Below are 13,696 nucleotides of genomic sequence, written 5' to 3'. Positions count from 1 at the left end.
AGGAGGCAGATGCTCTTAACTGTTGAGCCTCAGGCAACAGCAGGGCAGTATCTCCACTTCAGGCACCTTTAATCACCCCAGCATAGCCTCCCAGCTGACAAGCTCTCACCCTAGCTGAGATCTACCTCAAAGTCCCAGAGGAGCAAGGCGAGCCTTGCCTCAAGCAGAGGCATCTTTTGGTTTAGCACTTCACGGGAGTTGCTGCTCAACCTGCTGCTGCTAGCAGGCTGTGTTTGAACCCCATGTGCCCCCAGCACCCAGGGGTTTATCCTGCCCACCACAGCACTGCTGCCCAGCAAGGACCTCCCCACACAAAGCCTTGCAACCCATCCTGAAGGCACAAAGGGGGCTCAGCCTGAACTTTTCCAGGCACTTGCTAGAGCAAGATACTGTTCAGGCGAGGCCCATGGTAAGGACTTGAGCTGGTTTTGACTGAGACAACTACTATGGAAAAAATTAACTCTATGGGCTATGCTTTGGATTTGTGCTGAAAACAGTGTTGGTAACACAGGGATGTTCCAGTTATTGCTGAGCAGGGCTTACACAGAGTCGAGACCTCTTCTGCTTCACACACCACCCCACCAGTGAGTAGGCTGGGGGTGCACAAGAAGCTGGGAGGGGACACAGCTGGGACAGCCGACCCCAAATGACCAAAAGGGGTATCCTACACCATATGATGTCATGCTCAGCATATAAAGCTGTGGGGAAGGAGGAAGGGGGGGCATTCTGAGTGATGGCGTTTGTCTTCCCAAGGAACTGTTACACATGATGGAGCCCTGCTTCCCTGGGGATGGCTGAATGCCTGCCTGCCGATGGGAAGTAGTGAATGAATTCCTTGTTTTGCTTTGCTTGTGTGTGCAGCTTTTGCTTTACCTATTAAACCGTCTTTATGTCAACCCATGAGTATTCTCACTTTTACCCTTCCAACTGTCTCCCCCATCCCAGGGGGGTGGGGAGCGAGCAAGCAAGCGGCTGTGTGGGGCTTAGTTGCCGGCTAGGGTTAAACCACAACAGGACACCATCAGGCAATTTTCTCCCCTCCTTCTCCTGCTACCTCCCCCAGTCCCAGCTCCAAAGCACTGCCTCACTTGCTCCCTAGCTCACCTCAGCAGCAAATGATGTGACCATCACACCAGCACATCACCTCCCGAACAGATCTACCACTGCAGCTCTTCATGCAGCTTCCAGGTGGCACCACGCAGCAGGGCTCTGTGCAGCCATGCCTCAGACCTCTGCTCCTGGGGCCAGGACTAGAGAGGCAGAGAGGAGGGAGGGAATGGAGAGTGCTGGCAGCCGTGCTATCACTGCGTGTTACCACCCGCCCTCCCCAGGGAGCTCTGGAAAGAGCACGTCCTGCACACCCCAGATATTATCACAGCAAATTTTGGTTTCACTGGTCAGAGAACTGGAAGTGCAGCACTTGGGGTCCTACAGCAGCCCTTGCATTTGCAGGGAGGAGGACAGGGCAGCACAGAACAAGTGTTGCAAAAAAAGCTGTTGGGTCAAACATTCATACACCTCTGGGTACAGAAACCCAGGTGGCTCCATCTGCACAGCATGCTTAGAACCATGCCGGGCAAGGCAGAGCACCACAGCCCCCCCAGGAGTCCCAGACAGGATCGGCTTAGTCTTGCTGCACTCAGGAGTAAGGATTTGGGGTTTTATTTGCAGCTCAGACCTCCTGGCAGTCCTTCCTTATGGGAAGAAAAAGGAAGCTGCAGGCAAGCCTGTGTAGCTAATACTGGATTCTGCAGTCTTAGACCGAGAATGTATGCCAAGGCTGCAGGGTGGCTGAATGGGAAATGCGCACTATCCTCAGCCTGATATTCCTCTGCTGGTGCTACTCAGACAAAAGCAAGTGCCCCCTCCTTCCCTGCAGCCCATGCTGATGCTGCTAAGGAAGAGAAGCTTATGCTTCACAACAAGCCTGAGAAACCTACCCCTATTTCTAGCATCATTGAACATTCACAACTCCATCTGCTTGGCAAACCTGCAAGCCCCAAGTACTGTAATAAAACACAGCACGCAGGGACCACCACCACCTTCTGCAGGTTCCAGCATGCCCTGCCTGAAATGTGGCTACATCTCCATAGGAGCGCAGCTCTGCTTGGGAGGACATAGCTGCTGGCAGCCTCTGTGTCATTCTTCCTCCAACCCTCTCTTCACTCTGCCAAAGGGGCTAGAGTGACAAACAAGAGCGTCTGTTCTTTACCCCAGTTAGACCCACAAAGGCTATTTGCTTAGGAGGACAAGCAGGTCATCTGTACCAATGCTCAGGAAACTGTGAGGCTCCTAAGGAGCCAAGGATGACAGCAGCTGTGTGACACCACTGGGCACCTCTGTGCCCTCAGTGCTCTCTTAGCTGCTGCTGAGAGCTGGAGCAAGAAGAATTCAGATCAACCTGCAGAGCAAGGAGCCAAGAACATTCATTTTATTGACCATCTTGTCAAACTCCAGCTTAGAAAAAAAAAATAAAAACCAGCTAGTGCAAAGCCCTTCTAGGAGATAGGAGTAGAAAATTACCATAGCCTTCTGCTTTGGTAAGCACAAGTGGAATGGAGCCTTTGCATCACTGGGTACATGCACATACACCAAAAAAAAAATGCTCAGACAACGACAAGAATAAGGACAGCAGGCCTCAAAGAATACTTTTTAATTCAAAATTAGCAAAACAGGTCACATTTTAAATGCAAGGCCTGAAATAATTCACACCTTATTCTTGTTTCTTAAATAACTGAGAATTCAGGAAGAATGCAGAAGCCATTTAAAAACTTACTTCAGATGCAGAAAAGTTGGAGAGGAAAGAAGTTTGGTCCAGATCTTTAGCTAAACAGCTCAACCCCAAATGCCCCCAAACCTCCTCCACACTCCCAGCCCATAAGGGAACCTGCTTTGCCAAGTTTGCCTAAAGCAAGCTTGTGGGAGAAAGTCTGAGGCTGCTGCACACACATCCCCCCCTCCCCATTCCACCCTGCTCCTTTTGCAAGAGCACGCAGCAGGAGCCAGGGAGCTGCCAAGGAGGTACCCAGCACACAAGGCCACAGCTTCACTGCACCATCTCTCTTGGGGTTGCTTGAGGACAGCACTTCTGGTGCTGTGAAGGAGGCCATCACACTGACAAGTGCCTGCGTAGGAGCCGCCAGAAAGAAGTGAGGCTGTTCAACATGTGTAAATGAGAGAGGCCACAAGAGCAAGGCAGGAGGTTCTGCCTCTGGCAGAGCACTCGTGGGCAACTCTAGTTCACCATCTCTCTCCAACACTGTGGTCCCTTGGACTTGTTTCTTCTTGCTACCATGGCTCCCCACCAGCTACAGGAGGAGCCTCTCCAACAAAAAAGAAACCAGTCCCCCACTGCCACCTCAGCTTGGAGTCCTTTGGTCACTCAGCGGCTGCAGGTCAGGAACCAAACAAACACTCTCCCCGTGCTGCTGAAAGGACTCTCCGAGGCCGGCAGCCCACACAGTACAGGCACAGCTGCTGAGGCAGAAGCTGCACTGCTCTCCTCAAGCCCGCTCACCAGAGAGGAAGCGGAGCACGTCAGCAGGGAGGAAGGGAAACAAAGCTCTCAAACATACCTCCTGTTTTCTCCCTCTTCACTGGCTCCAGCACCTGCTGCACCTACAAGCCAGAGGGCTGTGCACTGGCCTCAGCCCCCGGGTCATGTCTGCCCCAGAGGGTGCAGAGCAAATGTTGTCTTCCCTCCCAGTCCCACCTCAGTTGCCGCAGCACCCCTTCATGCTTGCTGTGGGATCTGGCTCCCCTGCTCCCATGGGGCTGTTGGCCACAGAAGCAGGCTCATTCCCCACAGATGCCGGTGGCCCGGTGCCTTTGGCTGAGCAGTTTGGGACACTGCTGCGCCCCCCTCCCCTGGGGACTCAGAACACCGGGATCTTGTCCCTGCGCACTGCATCCAGGTCATCATCCAGGGTCAGCAGGACCTGAGGAGGAAAGTGTGAGGCAGCTTCAGGTAGCTGGCCAGCCCAGAGCTGGGGAGAAGGACCAGCTCCCAAAGGCATCTCATCACAGGAGGCTCCACCTGGGCCACATCTCCAGCACATACAGGAGTCACAACAGCAACCCATGTAGATGTGCCAGACTAACTTCCTTTCTGTAACACTCCCAGCAAGTCATTCTGGCAGTACATCTGACAAGTAGCTCTGCCTACAGTGCTGCAAGGACCTGAGCAGGTAATCCTGCCCAAACCATGATGGAGACACTGCTTGTAAAGCTGGTCCCTCATCAGTAGCCTCTGAGAAGCCATCCAGGAGGCAGCAGGGTGGGAATTGCTTGACCACAGACGTTGCATGTGGACACGCAGCTCCTTCACTGTTTGCACCTTGCACAACTAGGGTTAAGGTCTACCTCTCCGCCTCCCCAAAACAGTATGCTGTGACCCCATTGCAGGGGAGGCCTCCACCTTTGCCACTGCACAGACCATCAGGCCTGAAAAGAGGTACCAAGTAGAGGAGCACAGGAGTCACCTACGGAAGTGAGGGAAAGCCAGGAGTGAGCTAAGCTCCACGCCACTGACCCCACTGCCTGGGTCAAAGGGAATAGGGTCCCTTTCTGGGAGGTCCTCACAAACCCTTGAGAGGGTTGGTCACACCAGCAGCCCCTCAGCTTCCCCACAACAGCTATGTGACCCACAGCCCCAGAGGGAATTTGAGGCCAGAAGGCCCAAGGAGCAACAAGCCAAAGGAGGAAGCCTGACCCCTGATCCCACTGACAAGGAGCATCCCACTCTGAAGGATGTCTAGTGGCAGAGCCAAGAAGAGGTGTTGGGGCACTTCTGTGGGGTCTTGGGGCAGCCACAGCTCCATACAGATAGAGAGGGACAAGGAGGAAGGGAAGAGGGTAAGGCCATACAGCAGAGTGGGAGGCTCCATAGGACTCACCAGAAAGGAGAAGAACAAGGCAGCTGCAGAGAGGAAATGCCAGACATCGTGGTCATCAAAGAAGCCCAGCAGGATGCACGGCCGGTTCTTTTCCCGGGACTCTGCTGGAGTCTCCTAGGGGAGATGGCATGGTGTCAGGACCCAATATCCACTCACACAGGACCCTGGCTGGCCACACTGGACCCTCTGGAAATTGCCCTGTCTTAACTCTCCATGCAGGAGATAGGAAAAAGCGCTGTACTGGCTGGACATGTGGTGAGAGCAAGGGCAGGAACATGATGTCCCCCCCACGGCTGGGGGGACCCCCCTGGTCTCACATCTGAGGTCCTACATAGCACAAGCTGCACAGCCTGTACCCTGCAGCAAGCCCCTTGCTTCCATAGAGATGGACATGGTATCTAGTTAGAAGATATCCCAGCTGGGATTTAAGAGCCTCCCAGGCCATAGAGAGCCCCCACAGGCCCAGGCAGGTTATTCCCCATTGGCCATCTGCTCCAGGGAGAAGTCTTCCATCCAGCACTGGCCAGGATTTGTCCAGTTTTGCTTTCAGATGACCAACTCCTCCTCTGTCCCCTGATGAGGGCCAGTCACCTCCAGATCACCTGGGTCACAAATAGTCTCTCACAGCTGCATGCATATGGTCATTTTTGGCTCAGCACAGCTTCCCATGCTCCCTTCCCAATCTGCTGAAGGAGTTAAACCCTTCCAGCTCTCCATGAGCAGTCCAAGACTCTTCCCCAGAGTATTTTTTTGTGTAAAAGGAACAACAGGAAGGAAAGATGACAAGAGATGGACAGGACAGCAAAATGGGAAATTTACCTCCCAGCTGCTGAGAGTCTGGAAGAAGAAGTAGAGGGCGGCTGCCCACACCACTGCTGTGGCCACGATGCAGAACAGGGGGATGGGCAGGAGCTTCTCAGAGCTGCGGAGCTGCAGACAGGGACATAGCCTCACAATGTGCCCCAAGTTCTTTCCAGTGGATGGAGCCATGCATAGGGCTGACAGGCTAGCCTGGCCCATCTGCATCTGCAAAGGGCTGCCCACTCCAGGGAGACACAGCCCAGCCACCCCTGAGTTGGCTACACAGCATCCTTGTCCCACCCCGAGCCCCACACACCCCTCCACATCCCTCTGCAGCACCACAGAAACCTCGACTTCAGTCAAAAAAAAGAGGCCCACCCATTCCCCTTTAGAGACAGGCACACCCCAGGGACAGCTACAGCTGCCTCCTTTACCTTCATGATGATGTAGAATGCCAGATACAGCAACAGGTTACAGATAAAGATCCCCAGTATGTAGGAGGCAAAGTCTCTGGGCCGATACACCAGCCCAAAGATAGCACTGAGAGAGAGGGAAGAAGGGGCATTAGACAGCCTCTTTCACCGGGGACAGGTTACATCCCCAAACTGACCACCACCCGCTGCTCCCCCCAGACCGCAGGACACAGCAACACTGCCACAGGCTCCCAGTTCCCTGGAGGGAATGCACCATTCACCTCTACTCCCTGCTGAGAAGCAAAGCAGAACAAACTTGGTCATGGTCAGCCCCTGAGAGCAAGCGGAGACCCCAGAGGACAGGCAAGGGCCCTCGTTGCTTCCAATGCATGGCCAAATGCATCTCACTCGGTAGGAGTTGGCCCCAGATCTGTACCATTTAGCAGAAGACATGTCCCTGACAAGCAGCTTTAGTGAAAAGCAAGAGCCTGGGACAACGATTTTAGGTCTCAATCCAAGAGCTGATCCCTCCATCCGTACAGTTACTGCTGAGCCAGGCTCTGTGACTAACAAGCATCTGTCAAATCTCCTGCACCTTGGCTGCGCCAGAGACCTCACAGCTACATGGGAAGCACGGGTACAGCACAACGCAGCACCGCGGTACTGGGCCAGCCCTACACAAGCTCGCTCAGATGCCAGCCATGAGGGCACTAGCTGAAAGGCTTCAGGATGCCTCGCATAGCTCTGTAGTGCCACACTGCATCCTATGGATCTGCCTGCCATTCAGCACCCAGCGGATCCAGCTCCTTGCCAAAATGTGTCAGAAAGGCCCCAGCAGAGGACTATCACACAGACACTGCTGCATTTCCCCATCACTTCAGACCACCTGTGTGTCAATACTGAATCCTGCTGTCCACATGTACAAGTACACAAGACACCTGGACCCCGCTACTTACAAGGACCAGTTGACCAGGTTTCCAACAATGAGCAGCACCATCCTGTCCTGAAGAGAAGACACTGGTGATCATATGAAAGCAGACAGAAATGCAAAAAGAGGCCTTTGCCTCAGAAATTCAGGATATCATTATGTGAGGATTTGGAGTCTGGTTCCTGCAAACACACATGCACCTGGCTCCGAAGTTTGCTCTGCAGGAGCTTTTTCCAGACAGAACCTGCTCTGGCCCTCACAAATTTGAAGAAAGTGTTGCAAGGAGACTAAGCATCTAAAAAAGGGCAAGCCCAGCACTGAAGGATCAGCCTCAGGAGGTTCTGCAAGTCCTTTGACTATTTCCACTGTTTTTCTAGTTAAATTCCTTCCCTCCCACCATTTTACAGAAAAATTATTGCACAGAGAAAGGATGTGCTTAAGAGAGGCAGCAGGGGAAGCTTTGGATGACATCCCGCACTTATCCACGGAGCCTTTTTTCACCCATCTCACCATTAGCTAGGGAAGCACTATAACTACAGCAGGCAGAAGGGTTACATCTGTGGGGCACGTGCATTTATTATTACAGCTGTTTTCATGATGTAGCTGTTTCAGGCTGGCCAGGCTTACTTTATGCCCGAGTGCACAGAGTTTGCTTGCAAAACTCAGTCTGACACTTACTCAGAGACAGAAGAATAAATAAATAAAAAAACAAAATAAAGGATGCTCATGGATGCCAAACTTTCATTTGGCTTCAAGCCCTACTACTTAGCACTCCATGCCAAGAAAGTAATCAGTGGGACACAAGGTAACAGCTACCATTTCTTACTTTTTTAATGTCTGCCCTGAGGTGCTATAGAAATACCAATAGCTGTTGCTTAAGCCACAGAGCCAAAGTAGTCACTGCCTTCCTCAGAGAGGCTGCACTGCCCAGAGCCTCATACCCATTCGTACCCATTTCTTTGAGCAGATGCCCCCAGAGAGCAAGAGCAAAGACAAATCCTATCATGCTTTTCTCACCTTTGCTCCAATGTTTTATTCACCAAGCCTTAGCTCGGAGGAGGCCTGAAAGTGATGGTTAAACTGCTCCAGTGGAGACCTACACTTACCCAAACATTTGTGGGGAGGGAGAAGAAGGGAAGCAGGAAGCATCACTTTTTCAAATAGTCACAACTCTCATTTGCACATCGCCTAGAAAGTGAGCAATTGCTGAGGGAGGTGCTGAGATGAGAAATCACCTACCATGTACATTGGTCGACTGCACTGCTGGATACAGTCCGTGTACAGCACCATCGCTGCCCGCCGAAATATCCCCAAGTCTGCCAAAGAAGAGGATAAAAAGCCAGAACAGCCAGCACAGTGAGCTCCAAAATGCCTATAAGGAAAAAGATGTGGACACCCATCGGCTGGCAAGAGGACTCAGCCTGTAGAGGGTCAGGGTGTCCACAGCTTCATTTCTTGCCCTTTGGGAAAAAAAAAAAAAAAAAAAAAAAAAATCTCCTTGCCACTGGCACTGCCCAGAAGTCAAATAGGCCCTGTCTGTACACATAAACAGGCTGGCTTTGCAACCTCATGTCTGGAGGAGAAAGAGGTATGTGCAGGAAGGTGGAAAAGCACCTTCCATGGAACAAGCTGCCAGAGCAGGGAAACAGCAGAAACTCATCCCACAGTCCTTAGAGGGTCCCAGAGGGGCTGGAGAGCCATCAGTGGCAGTGGGGATGGCCAAACACGCATGCACACATATGCCCCTCTTCAGCCACAGATGTGGAGCTTGAAAAGGCTCCTGCGCCAAGATCTCCTGTGCTACATCACCCCTTTTCTGCCAAGGAACAGGACTAGCTGTGCTGTTGGCAAACTGACTTCACTTTCGAAGAGCCAACCCCAGGTGGCACACGAGCCTGCCTCCACACACACATCCATACATCCCCAGCTGTTTTGCTGCTGCTCAATCAGTTCAACAGAAAAAAATGAGAGCTGCTGACAGTTACCTGAGTCAGGGCCATCTGAGGCAGACAGGAGCAGAAGAGGAAGGAGAAATATGTTTGTAAGCAGAGCACAAGAGCCAGGTTCCCCACCAGACCCTCTCCCCCCTCACCCCATGACTGCATTTTTATGTAGCTCACAGGGCTAGAGAGAACTGTAGCTGAAGGGCAGGGTCCCTCAGAGCCCAGTTCTTCTGCCACCGCAGAGCAGTCAGGTTGTGCTGAATCCCAAGGGTCTGGGAAGCAGCAGCACAAGGACTTCAGAGGCCAGGAAGAGCATCAGATGGATGATAGGACAGGATAACCCAGAACACAAGCACAAGCAGCAGCACAAGGACTTCAGAGGCCAGGAAGAGATGGATCATCAGATGGATGGATAGGACAGGATAACCCAGAACACAAGCACAGGCCACCAGACCATGCTCACAGATGTGCTGCATAGGCAACTCACACAGGTGAGGACAGGAGGCACCTGCACACCCTACAGCAAGATGGTTCAGTCACAGCACTTACCGATCTTGAAGCGGCCCATGTAGTAGATCTGGGTGCTGAGAGCCAGCGAGGCCAGAACATGGATCATTGAGAAAATGACCCAAAACCACATGTCATTTTTCCCAAACACCTGAAAGCAGACATGTTAAAAGAAAACTGAGTCCTGTTATCAGTGGGCTGATCCTTTTCTCTCCTGTGTCACCAGAGGGTATTAGACAACCTCACAGAACATGGAAGAGAAACCTGCAAATCTTTCAACGCCAGACCAGATCTATAAATCCAAACAAAGTCCAGAGAAACAAGAGGAGCTCAGCACTTCTGGAGAGGAGACTGTTCTTTCTGAATGCCCCTTCAGCAAGGATGACGGCTTGGAAGGACCACAGCTGGCCCAGGGAGCAGAAACGCAGGGACTCCCAGGCTAGGCAAGCTCTCTCTGCTGAGGTGAGCAGCAGTTCCGTGGTCAGGAGCTGGATTTTTAAAAAGGCAGTCAGGGAACCAACCATTACTTTAGCAAGCACACCACAGTAGACCAAAAAGGACAAAGCTGCTCTGCAGGCAATTGCACCTATCGTACAGTTTCACTTTATTTAAGGACTGGAAGTGACCTACAAATGCAGGTTAATGCTATATTAAAACTTTAATTTTTCAGTTATACATTAAGGAGTCCAGAAACTCTGGTCTGCCATCAGGCTGTGACCTTGCACTCCCCTCCCCTGGGGCAGAGCACTTGCCTGAACATTTCCTGTGTGGGGAAACTACAGCTTTAAAGCATCCCACAAGAAAAGAAACAGCATCCCATAATAAAAACCCAAATGTTTTGAACCTGGGAGTGCAGATCTACCACAGCTAACAAGAGATTCTTGGAAAGTCCCAAGTTTGCCAGCTGCTCCTGCATGCCTTATGCCACAGTCTCCTCCCTAGAGAGCTTTGCACAATAAGCTGGTAATTCTGTGTTATGTGTGGTAGTGAGGGCCTGACAGCCTGCTGGGATCTAGCTGCTAGTGCAGAGCAAGAACTGAACGGACTTTGCCTGGTTACTGCCAAGCAAAAGAGTCCTCCAAAAAAAGAGAAGCAGAGACCTCCAAGGTAAAGCACCGGTTGAGGATTCAGGCAAGCTCAGCTCAATACCTGCAATGCTATGAGCAAATGGGCAAAGCCCTGTGCCAGCCTGACCTGTCAGTGACTACTGGTGCACAAGAGCAATCCTCTTGTGATCCCTTCTGTTCCAGTGCCCTTCTATAGGCAGGTATTCCAGAAACTTGCTCAGGAGCCCCTCAGCCATTATTCTAACCCTGCACCTCTCCAAAGATAGCAAGAAAAACTGCAGGAGCTGTACCCAGCATGTTGCTGCGTTTTCCAAAGGGGAGAAAGAGGCACAAGCAATTAGGTAGAGAAGACTTGTCTTGGAAGCTCAGCCAGCCTCATCTCCTCCAAGGTGAGCCAGCCCACAGGAGACCAGCTACAAGTTTGGTCACAGACACCTGGATGCATGAATTCCACCTCTTGAGGGCATGTGGTGGGCAAAGCCCAAAACTGAGCCCACCTAGAGAAAACTGCTCTGATCTTCCTCTCCCTGAAAACCCAGGGGAAGGGAGGAGGAAAACCCCAAGAGTGCTGGGAATTCAAATGCTAGCAGCTACTTAACACACTCTTAGCCTACCCTGCTGCTCTCCCCCGTCATTTTCCCACTTAAGCTACATTCCCAGCCATACCATCTCCCTCCCAGAGAAGCAGGTAGGTAAGAGGGAGCCATACCACTCCAAGGACAGCCAGACAGATGACCACAGCAAAGGAGGCATAGGCAGAGTAGGCACTGGCATTGATGTCGGGGTGGCGGGTCTGGTAGAGCTTGAGCATGCACAGTCCTGCGATCATGTACATGAAGGAGGTGTCTATGGAAGGACCACAATAGAAACAGTGAAAACAAGTAGTAGGCTGAGAAAGCTGCTCCAAGTGCATACAAAGAAGTGCAGCAGCAGGCCCAAACCCAAGGCTGGCAGGCACAAATCCCTGATGCTGCAGTACACTGTACAGCACTTTGTGCTTTGCCATCTTGCAGCAGATCTACCAAGCCCTGGGGCAACAAAAACTAAAGGGGCTTAGAAAATAAGTGCCCACAGTGCAGCACAGAAACTGGCAGGGAATCACAGAATGGCTGAGGTTAGAAGGGACCTCTGGAGGTTGTCTGGCCCAACACCCCCCACTGCTCAAGCAAGGTCAGCTATGAGAGGGTTGTCCAGGACCGTGACCAATCAGGTTTTGAATATCTCCATAGAAGACTTCACAGCCTCTCTGGGTAACCTGTTCAGTCTTTGACCACCCTCAAAGGGAGGTGGGGGGAAATTATTATTTTCCTGTGTTCAGATAGAGTTTTCTGTGGTTTAATATGTGCCCACTGACTCTTGTTCTGTCACTGCACACCACCGAGTAGAGCTTGGTTCACTCATCTTCATTCCCTCTCATTGAGTATTTACACACATAGACAAGATCCTGCCTGAGTCTTCTCTTGCCCAGGAAGATGAAGGACGCCACAGAGGAAAGTTTCCACTGGGATGGCAGACAGAGGCTTCCTAGGCTTGAGCACTCTGCCACTCAAGCTATGCACTTACCATCTTCAAACACCGAGCTGCAAAAGCAAAGGGAGATCTTGCCAGCAGTGCACTACCAGAGTCCCAGGGTCTGCAGAGGAGGCTGAAATGTGTTAGTCCCTGGCATCCAAAGACTCAGTGCCTCCTGACTGAGCCCTGGAACAGGCAGGCTCCAGGGAAGCTTGCAAGGGTAAGGAAATGCCAGCAACTCCGCAGAAGACAGGGCATGGCAAATCCTACCTCCAGCTCAAAAGGAGAAAGGAAACTCATCTTACCAAACTGGAAATTGGAGTAATTAGGGCAGACATGATAACAGGCACTGAGCACCCCTTCCATCATCAGAGCGATGCCCATAGCATAGAAGAGACCAAAATGCTTTGGGATCCCATAGTCCTAGAAGAGAGCAGAGCTGCATAGTAAGTACCTTTACTGTCCTGATGACAAGCGAGCTTCCATTCTCCATCACTTCATCCCTCCTAATCCCTATGCATGTCCTTCGGTCATCAGTGAAGCACAGCGTGCTGTGTGCAACTGTAGGCTCTCCATTTAGCCACACTGCATAGCCAGGTAAATCCACAGGCAGAAAACCCATGCTGATCACACAGAAATTTCTGGTCTGAACACCTTAGTGTCTTCATACTGACACTTTGAGACTAAAAATCTCTATCCTGTACCTCGTGCCATGTTACATTCTGCCCAAAATTGAGAGAGCACTAGGGATCCAGAATAGCAGCCTTGCTCCTGTGGTCAGTAGTGGGTTAAAAGCACCTGAGGAGCAGAGCCCATCAGCCCAGGCAAGAAGGCATCTCCATCACAGTCTGGCTGACATCTCATCTGAAAACCATAAGCAGCAGACCCTTAAAACTGCTAAGACTTTTAATTGCTACCAATCCAGTGAAAACAGGCGTTTGTCTCCAGAAACTACCAGCACCATTGCCCACAGGGCTGCAGGTTTCTCCATCCTCCCCCAGAAGATACTGAAGAGACTGCAGAAGCTCTGGCTACAAGCAGCTCTGCTTCAGAGCTAGATGCAGCCAAATTCCTCTGGGTTATCATAGGCAGTTCTATTCTCTCTTGCTAACAAGAGTGCCAAGAAGGAACTCTTGATTGTATAAGACAAATCAAGCCTCACTATAAACAAAGGCATATCAGGACACTCCTACTGCCCCAGTTCCTCCACAGTAAACATTGGAGGAAAAGCCACAACCACAGGAGTTGTTCCCCTACTCATCTCTGCAAGCCCAAGCTGGGTCACCATGGCAGTATGGACATACAAAGCAGCAAAGTACTGGGGTGTGCAAGAACATAAGCCTCCCACCTAGACCCTTTTTCAGGGGAGGAAAAAAAGAGGAGGATTCAGTCTTCCAGTAAGGAAGGCAAATGGAAAGCCACTGTGTATCACTGGTTTTCAAGTTCTCCCTGTCTTTCCTCCCTCCACTCAGCCCCGTGTAACCATGCTTCCTACCATAGTATAGATATCTTTCATCTCCATGGCCCGACGGTGGAGAATGTCTCTGCGCAACACAATGAGGAGGAAGAGAAAGCCCAGCAGCATGTGGCCCACATTGCTGAGGATGTTGTTGAAAGCACTGAAGGGAAA

The 13,696-nt window shown here is 51.5% G+C and overlaps 1 protein-coding gene across 1 annotated transcript in view; it reads right to left on the bottom strand.

The window, feature by feature from the left end:
• Positions 1-3,875: 3,875 nt before the first annotated feature.
• SIDT1 (SID1 transmembrane family member 1) overlaps positions 3,876-13,696 on the bottom strand; it is a 26,825-nt gene continuing 17,004 nt past the window's right edge. The window contains exons 14-24 of the mRNA XM_035894537.1: positions 13,562-13,685; positions 12,372-12,489; positions 11,264-11,400; positions 9,530-9,638; positions 9,023-9,037; positions 8,277-8,353; positions 7,066-7,112; positions 6,131-6,236; positions 5,715-5,825; positions 4,896-5,009; positions 3,876-3,938 (exon numbers count right to left, since the gene is read on the bottom strand). Coding sequence (XP_035750430.1) covers positions 3,876-3,938; positions 4,896-5,009; positions 5,715-5,825; positions 6,131-6,236; positions 7,066-7,112; positions 8,277-8,353; positions 9,023-9,037; positions 9,530-9,638; positions 11,264-11,400; positions 12,372-12,489; positions 13,562-13,685 — 1,021 coding nt within the window. The remainder of the gene's footprint in view (positions 3,939-4,895; positions 5,010-5,714; positions 5,826-6,130; positions 6,237-7,065; positions 7,113-8,276; positions 8,354-9,022; positions 9,038-9,529; positions 9,639-11,263; positions 11,401-12,371; positions 12,490-13,561; positions 13,686-13,696) is intronic.

The sequence above is a fragment of the Egretta garzetta genome, unplaced genomic scaffold (genome assembly GCF_000687185.1).
Source record: "Egretta garzetta isolate BGI_Z169 unplaced genomic scaffold, ASM68718v1 scaffold85, whole genome shotgun sequence".
Classification (NCBI taxonomy): Eukaryota; Metazoa; Chordata; class Aves; order Pelecaniformes; family Ardeidae; genus Egretta; species Egretta garzetta.
This window is presented reverse-complemented; position numbering and strand designations above follow the sequence as displayed.